General features: G+C 47.9%; 3 protein-coding genes across 3 annotated transcripts; all 3 read right to left on the minus strand.

The window, feature by feature from the left end:
- Window positions 1–76: 76 nt before the first annotated feature.
- Window positions 77–562, minus strand: F5891DRAFT_907725 (P-loop containing nucleoside triphosphate hydrolase protein; the record flags this gene model as incomplete). Its single annotated transcript, XM_041373576.1, has 1 exon — window positions 77–562. A coding segment is annotated over one exon (486 nt), but the record flags the coding sequence as incomplete, so codon positions are not given.
- A 1,466-nt stretch (window positions 563–2,028) lies between these two features.
- On the minus strand, window positions 2,029–4,029 carry F5891DRAFT_1128070 (major facilitator superfamily-domain-containing protein; the record flags this gene model as incomplete). The annotated part of the gene is made up of 9 exons (XM_041364245.1): window positions 2,029–2,392; window positions 2,445–2,663; window positions 2,722–2,871; window positions 2,928–3,078; window positions 3,129–3,332; window positions 3,388–3,501; window positions 3,554–3,661; window positions 3,711–3,741; window positions 3,793–4,029. The coding sequence occupies 9 exons, from the start codon at window positions 4,027–4,029 to the stop codon at window positions 2,029–2,031; spliced, it is 1,578 nt and encodes a 525-aa protein (XP_041226859.1).
- A 3,139-nt stretch (window positions 4,030–7,168) lies between these two features.
- On the minus strand, window positions 7,169–7,477 carry F5891DRAFT_907426 (uncharacterized protein; the record flags this gene model as incomplete). The annotated part of the gene is made up of 1 exon (XM_041373568.1): window positions 7,169–7,477. A coding segment is annotated over one exon (309 nt), but the record flags the coding sequence as incomplete, so codon positions are not given.
- Window positions 7,478–8,128: the final 651 nt, after the last annotated feature.

An 8,128-nucleotide genomic window follows, 5' to 3' on the forward strand; every position in this document is an offset into this window, starting at 1 on the left:
ATCGACGGAGGGTAGCTCTCCTAATGAGCTCGATGAGCTCATCCCGAGAACCAGCCAGCTCATCACCATCCAACAATGTACAAACGCATGCATGGTTTACGCTAGCCACACCGAACGATTGCAAAACCTCCCAATGCTCGCCCCACCACTCGCTCCAAGGCCTTGACGAGCACCTGTCCATACCCGTGACTACGATGGCAAAGGGGGCAGCACCGATGGTAGATTTGACACTATTGTAATGACGCAGCTGGGCCTTCACATCCAGCGATCCTTCAATGCAAAGGATGAAGAGAGGAACACGATTTTTGTCGCGCACGAGTTCTTTGACGAAAGACTTCAGGTTTCTGAGAGCCACTTTCGCAGGGACGAGTCCCTCGGAGCCTTCGTTAAGACCGGGAGTATCCCATATTCTATACTTTCTCTCGTCGATTGAGAAGAGGTAGCCGTTGTTCGTCGCTGTGCAGCCTATTGCATCGTTTGACGCGGGCGCTTCTTGGCTTGCTAAGAGTATGTTGATAAGGGAGCTCTTTCCTGAGCCCGTCGTTCCAAATATGACAATATCCTGGATCTCATCATCATCCTGGAACATACATTCAGTAAATATGAGTCCTGGAAGCTTGGTTGAGTCATGACAAACTGCATGAAAAGCCACGTTGCCTGTCACAGCTTCGCTTTGGGACTCCTGTGCATGTCTCTTGAAATTCATGATGGTGGATTTACTCGACCAACTCTAACTGCAGCAGACGACTCAGAGGGAAATGTAGTGTTGGTAGTGTTAGCTTGAGTGCAAGGAGGGCTATACTCTCGTGCAGGGTAATGTATACATGCCTATACAACTCAGGCGCCTCGAGGCGCCACATACTGCAGTCTGGCCCAAGGGTCCAGAGTCTAGATGCCGAACGTGGTGTCTGACACATCAGAAGGCCCACTCGGAATTCAAGGTAGCTCAACTGCGTCTATGACATGGCTCCGAATCGAAGACCTGACGCGTCTCCTACAGCCGGATTCTTGAGATGTGGAATAGTATGGACTAGCATGGAAACTTGCTAGACAACGTCGGACTAGACAGCTGATGCTTGGCGTTTCAAATGCATGAGAGCATGAACTCCTGAGGCCTGAGGCCTAAGGTATCGCTTGTGCGATCCTTGATGAATGTTGGATGAAAATTACCTTGCTTGACCATAGATGCTTCAGGCAACTGCCCTAACTTCACGTGACATACAACTACCCGTCGTTTGCCTCCGAGTCTTCTCTCTGCTCGCTACTCCAGCAAATGGAACAACTGAAATTTATTTTGCTTCATCGTTACCAGCCATATTAATTGGTCAATCAAGGTTTATGCAGACGCAGGCGGCACTTCCAAAGTTCTCGTTCCAAGATTCCTGGATGGTTTACAAGCAATTGACATCTAACATATTTTCTTCAAGTTAACATATCAATAAGTACGAATAGATGTCGATTGGATCCACCCTTCCCGATACTATATATCAGCCCCGGTGCATGGCTACGCAACTACTTTCGATGGCTGTCGAGGTCTCGCGCTCTCAGGCTCGCACAGTTCTGGAACCCGGAACTGATCTCCTTGCTCGTGGTCAACTATATACTGCACAGTCACGTGTGTGCTTATTTTCAAAAGGAAACGAGGAGAAAGATAGTGCAAATAAGTCGTGATACTTGTCCCCTCGCGCAGTCGCATTGCTCCATCCCTTCCTGTGGTTCTAGGACACTAGCACAAGTTGATTTGCATCCGCAGCTCTCAGACGCTCGAATTTCGTGCACATCGAGTTTGAGTCTGGAACAGAGTAAGTACCGACACATATATGTAATACAGTTTACTGATATACCTATGGCCAGATGGGTAGCGGGTATAGCAGCATGAAGTCTACCCTACCTCTAATAATGAAATAAAAAAACACGTCTACGCTGCAGATGGTCACGGTATATAAGTCGTCAACGGGAAAATAGTAAAAAGAAATGTGTCATCAACGGAAATGGTCGTCTAAAGGAACGGTCATTAAAAGAAAGACCCTACACCGGCAGATCTGCTAGGTCAGCTTTTTCGATTATGGCGTCGTTAATCTTTTCGTCAGAGTCCGTGCTCCGTCGAGCAGGAGTTCCGGGGTCGCCGTGTTTTGGTTGGGGCTTGTGGTCCGTACTGCGGTCATAAAATATTGATACTGAAATGAATTCGATAGACATAATTGCAAAGAGGAACCAAAATGTTGCGGCTCGTCCGCTATACTCATGTGAGCCCCCATGCCTGGCCTCCACGGATGTCTCTATCGAGCTGACTCCAGCGAGGCCAATTGCTGATCCAAATTGGAGAGCGCCGTTAAATATGGCACCAACTGTGCCTGCCATGGACGAAGGCGCGGCTTGAAAGATAGCAATGCTGTAATCATAGGAATTAAGACGTTCGTAAAACCACGACAATTTGGACTTACTTTGTGTGCGTATACGTCAGCATGGCCCCTGCGCTTCCTACAAAAAATGCTGGGAATATGTATGGCCAATATTCGTCAGGCTTTCCCCCGCCAAGCGCCAGCAATACGGTCGCGACCATGCAAAGGGACAAGCCGGTAAGAATAATCCATTTCGGACTAAAGATGCGAGAAAGTGGTCCGGTGAAACTTATTGCGAAGGCCGCGACACCGATCGGGAGCCTGGTAAGTAAAAATCGTCTTGATAACGGGTAACTTGGAATGACAGTGAAGACCTTACATGTGTACAGCCGATGATATCGCCGACCACTCAAATACGTTTTGCCACAGGGTGGTAAAAATACTGAACACTGTGCTCCACCACAGGAATGGGAAGAGCGCGACGCCAAAAAGAACGGAGAAATTGTGGTAAAACCATGTCCGAGGTGGTCTGGTACAAGATCAGCTAATGGTTGGTAGTTGGTGTAAGCGTCTCTGATAGCATACATTGCAGCTGTGTCCACAGGTATGATTGTTTCCCAGCAGAAAAATCCGATCACCATCACGATTGAAATGATCAGCGGGACCAGCACCATGACGGATGCCCAGCCGTCAGTGGATCCGGATGTCACAGCGAAGATGAACAAAATTAAGGCAGCTATCGGAAATTGTGAGTGATGCGAAGCGGGGCATGCTGAAAATTCAAACCAGTCAGGATGGTTATGCCGAGTAAGTCAAGACTTTTCCATTTCGCTGCTGCAGGCTCAAGATTCCCTTTGGTCTTTGAAATTTCTGGCGGTATGACGAAGACACATGCCAGAGCGGCTGGCGTAGCCACGATGGTCACAAACCAGAACACGAAATGGTAAGATGTCCATTCGACGAACATTGCACCAATCATGAGACCAAGGACTGCGGAAGGAACCATGATGTTAGTCATGGATAATCAGCTAGTCGAAATCCTCACCGTTAGCGACGCAGCCGCAGCCTCCGAATAGGCCTATTGCGCGAGCTTGTTCAAGCGGATCGGGAAATACGTTGACCAGGAGTGTTAGGGCAGAGGGGATCGTCATTGAAGAAGCTGAGAAGCGATCTTCGTCAGCCAAAATCGTCGGACTGGCGGAAATGTTTACCTATTCCAGTCAACGCTCTGAGAACGATGAGCGGAATGGTATCATTGACAAATCCAGCGCACAGCGAGATGACAGCGAGACCAGATACACCCCCGACGAACGCAGTTTCTGCGAGCCCATTAATGTGACTATCTGATAGGTACGGCATAGTACTGACTTGGGTTGTATACGTCGCTAATCCGGCCGCTCTAAACAATACGTTGAAGTGCAAGGTCAGAATCGATGGAATGAGCACGCACGATGAGCAGAAAAGATGCGAAGGTCAATTGGAATCCACTGATGATCCAAGTGGACTGACTTTCAGTCATGCCCATGGATACCTCGAGTGCAGGGATCGCTGAGAAGAGAGCTGAATTATTGAAGGAATCTAAGAACTGAGCTAGACAGAACAGGAACAGTAAGATGATTCTGCGAGTACGAGAATAAATGTGGGGTTCATGATCGACCACCGTTTCAGCCGGGGAGGGAGGCAGCATTGCACCAGAAAATTATAAACAAGACACTGAACCGTTAGTTCAGGAGCGATCAGCTGACGAGGGGGAGGTTGGAAACTTTCTCTGTTCAAATGGATGAATGGCTTCACATTATAAGAGGCATCTCCACAACCAACGTGAATCAGACACATGGCGGATCGGAGCACCAGCGACTCGGAAGATCTCGATTAGTATGTGCTCTGTGAACACATGAATGTGTATAAGTTTATGTAGACTATCTTTGGAGAGATTTCAAGATTCTGGCAGCCTTTCTCTGTATGCGTAAGGAAAAGAATGTGCGACTGGCATCATGTTTGACTCACGGTGTGTCTCCGGGAACCATCACAGGGAATTCGTATACCCGACCATGATGTAGCTTATGATGGCAAATATTGTAGTTCAGCTACACAAACGAAATTCATGCACAGATTTATTGCATGATGAGTGTAGGTTTCTTTAGCATGAGCCATCGTACTTAGCGTTGCCGTTTTTTGTTCCTTCGTCGAACTATCAGTATCACAGAAACAAGCGCTAGTTACAGTATTCACCTCAACAGCGCGGAATTCTGTCTTGATCACATCACCACCTCGCATGTACAAAACGACTCTGCATTTCAAACCGTACGGCCACCGCGATAAGGAGGGAAAATCACTCTGCTACTCAGCGCTGTCGCAGCCTTGAGGGCAAACACGAGTTTGGGACTGTGGCGCACTTTGACAGAAGGCGGCCCAGACTCCAGAGATCTACGAGCGAGATGTCATATTAAAATGATTTAAAACTTAAGTAAAGAGTGCAGACCAATGGAAGTTCGGAATGAAAAGACAGGAATTTCAGTGGCTGTCGGTAGTGCTGGGGTAGAATTGTTTGCAAGCCGGCACGACTAGCAGAAGTGGCGAAACGATGGAAGACCTCGGTCAATATGCTCCAATTCTTCGAATTAGTCTTCCAACACTTCATTTCCGTCAACCGGCACCCATTCCTGTTGCGCAGGAAGCTAGGTCAGGGGCTTGTAGTCAATGTTCCAGATAGGGGCATCTGAGGTGTCAGAGGTCCTAGTATTACTAAGGTCTTACTAATACATAGTACTACCGAGCTAGTCGTTGTTCGAATGCACCGACTCGCCGTTCCATGGTTTCTTGCTCACATCCCAATAGCGCCATGGCCGCGCCGATCTTACCAAGTGATATAGATTCAGGACCTGCAAGATTATCTGAGTTTGAGGTGCGCAAAACCGAGTTTTACACTTGTGAATAAGGTAGTTTTGGAATTAGTTGTCACGACCTTGGATGCAAAGACCATCTGGACAATGTTCGTGGGACTACTGCTGGGCAGTAGTCGCATCCATATTTGTCGTCGACCTTCTCGCCTCGCATTGACATTGTTGATTATGAAAGATAAGACAGGGCGTCCGGTGAGTGCAGCGGCAGGCATTACGCGATCGTAAATGATTATCCATCTGGTACAAGCTGTATAACTGAAAACTCTTTCTACGCTACAGGTAAGGAGGTGCGCTTGCTCTAAGTCACATCGACTCAGAGAAGGCCATAACTTAAAGGTGACGAAGGTCACTGGAAGTTTGGATATTTCGCTGTGATCGATCATCTGATTCAGTGATTCCCTGTAACTTGTCATGCACCAGGTAGAACCGGCTGATTCTTCTACTACGAACACTAGATGTGATGTCCTCGAGCCGTGTCATTTGTGAGACACTTTGTACACGCACGTTGTAGAATTTCCGATGAGTACGCGTCCTATGAGCACCCATGGACACAAAATCTCTAATAATTCCTTTATTTTTGTTCAGCCGAGAATGCTGCAGCCATGAGGATGGCCTTCTTTTCGGAACCCGAATCAGTTTTTTGGCAGTAGCCTGATATTTTCCTTCGTACTTCGCCATTCCTTGTTGATGCATGTCTCACGCTTAGATCACTCATCCTTTTCCCGTGACTCAGTGGGGGGCTCGTCTTTAGCTTGCCGCGCTTGCAGCATGGAAAGATGGTCTTGATTGCGCTGATCGAGTTCACCCATCTGTGTATGTTTACATCTATTTTGGTAGATTACCGCGCTCGTGGACCCCTGTCTCAACGTTCAAACGTTCTACCACAACCATCACGCGTTATCGCAGTTTGCCCACTATCTTCTGTTGTCGACAATGTTGCCTCAGCATGTGCTTGATAAATTTGCTCATGTTCCGGCTGATACGACCAATGAGAATGAATACGGCGGGGCATACACCGCACTTCTCTGCACCATGTTCCATCTGACCTTATTAGAACCATATATGATTTGGCTACATTATCCCCTCGATGAAGAAGATCCTGCTACTGAAACAGTCTCTTTCATTGCTGTTACACTGCAGTGCCAGCCCCTATTTGTCTTGCAACTCCATCCCCCTGGTCATATCAACCTCCCGTCAACCAGGATTGCGGCAGACAACAAGATGAGGAGAATACTCCATAGTGTCTGTCCTGAAACTGTGGTACCCAAGTTTCATGGTATCAGTGCAAAAGCTTGCTTTTTATTCCACGGACACGATCAGTGGCCGTGTACACCCTGACCGTGTTCCAACTTCTGGGGACGCATCAGTAAATTCCCACATTTCTTAACTTCCTTTTTCGAGACTTGCCGCCGGTCAAAATCCCAAAAAGGAGCGGAAAAGTCACTCGCAAAAATGGCGACACCCACTTGCCATCCACTTGCCACAAGGCATATAAGTTGGATAAGTAGATGCCTCCTCTTGAATTTTACTTTTCTACCTTTATTTTCGCTTTTTGAGCAATTATTTTCAATTATTCCTACAATACAAGCAGTGCAAGTTGTGCAAGCAGTGTAAATTGTAGCAACTTATTTCACTTATTTCACTCATTGTGCACTTGTTCAAGACAAAAATAACCGTATATCATTGCATTTGTATATTAAGCGAGACAAAAAGGAGAGAAAGCAATATGAAAGTACTGGTAAGTAGCGAAAACGAGACATTTAACATGCGCGCGGCGGGCAACAGTGAACAAACAAGCAGGGAACAGCGATGATGAATGACGAGAGGAAGGGGCAGTACAACTCTATAAAACAGAAAGTAGCACCGAAATCCGTCAGTTGGGACACTAGAAAGTGACAGAAAAGGACAGTACCAGGTATCAAAGATGAGTGCGCGCTCATCCTCAGAATCTTCTTCCACAGTGGGGGGCGCACCACGCCTCCTCGCAGCGATCTCCTTCGTGCGGCCCCAGACGTCCTGGAGGATCGACTCGTCGAGGCGATTGATGGAATTCATATAGCCCCTGGTTGCCGCACCAAAGTTGGTGTCGGAAAAGGCCTTTCGAGAGTTGCTGATCTTGCCTGAGGCTTTGTTCATACTGTGGGGGACTTTGACAGCATTGCCTTTACTGTTGACCTCCAGTTCACTGATGAGCGTCTTGTCACGGCCGATAATCTTGAGGGCGCGTTCCATCTGATAAATACGTCAGTCACGATATGATGAGGGGGTAAATGTACATGCCGCCGCAGTGGCGAGGCTAAGAGCGCCCTTCGCATGCGTGACCTTCCTGTGGCTCTCAATGGCGCCCCAGGTAGCACACCTGTGCTGTACGAGGACTTGAACAAGGAGTTCCGACTGAAAGGGTTTCTTGAATTGTCCGTCCTCCGTGATGCTACCATATAAGAACCCTAGTTTGAAAAGTAAGTTGTTTGCGAAATCTTCGCGGTCTTGGTCGGTCTGGACATCATCCTGTAATGACATGAAGTGTGTGAGTGCGGTGACAGCGGTAGTGCCCATGCCATTGCGCCATTCTGATAGCCGCTGGGTGGCCTAAGAAGAAACAAGAACGATCAGATACGAATTGCATCAAAGATCACTTACTAATGCCATGACAGGCCCATCAGTAGTCACCTTGTGCGGTATGTCCTTGTACACCGCGTCCCAGGTGTCCTGCACAGTAGTGCAGAGAACTGCCTCCAACTTGGGAAGAGCCCAAGCCCAGACCTCATCTTGATCTCCGATCGCAAAAATGAGAGTGGGGATGAATACTGCACTCCATCTAGCCACTGCCCGAGCACCTCCAGGAAGGTTCTTGATCCTGTAAGCAGAACGGGGGAGAATCTC

This window comes from Suillus fuscotomentosus, assembly GCF_016647785.1.
Source record: "Suillus fuscotomentosus strain FC203 chromosome Unknown F5891scaffold_22, whole genome shotgun sequence".
Taxonomy (NCBI): Eukaryota; Fungi; Basidiomycota; class Agaricomycetes; order Boletales; family Suillaceae; genus Suillus; species Suillus fuscotomentosus.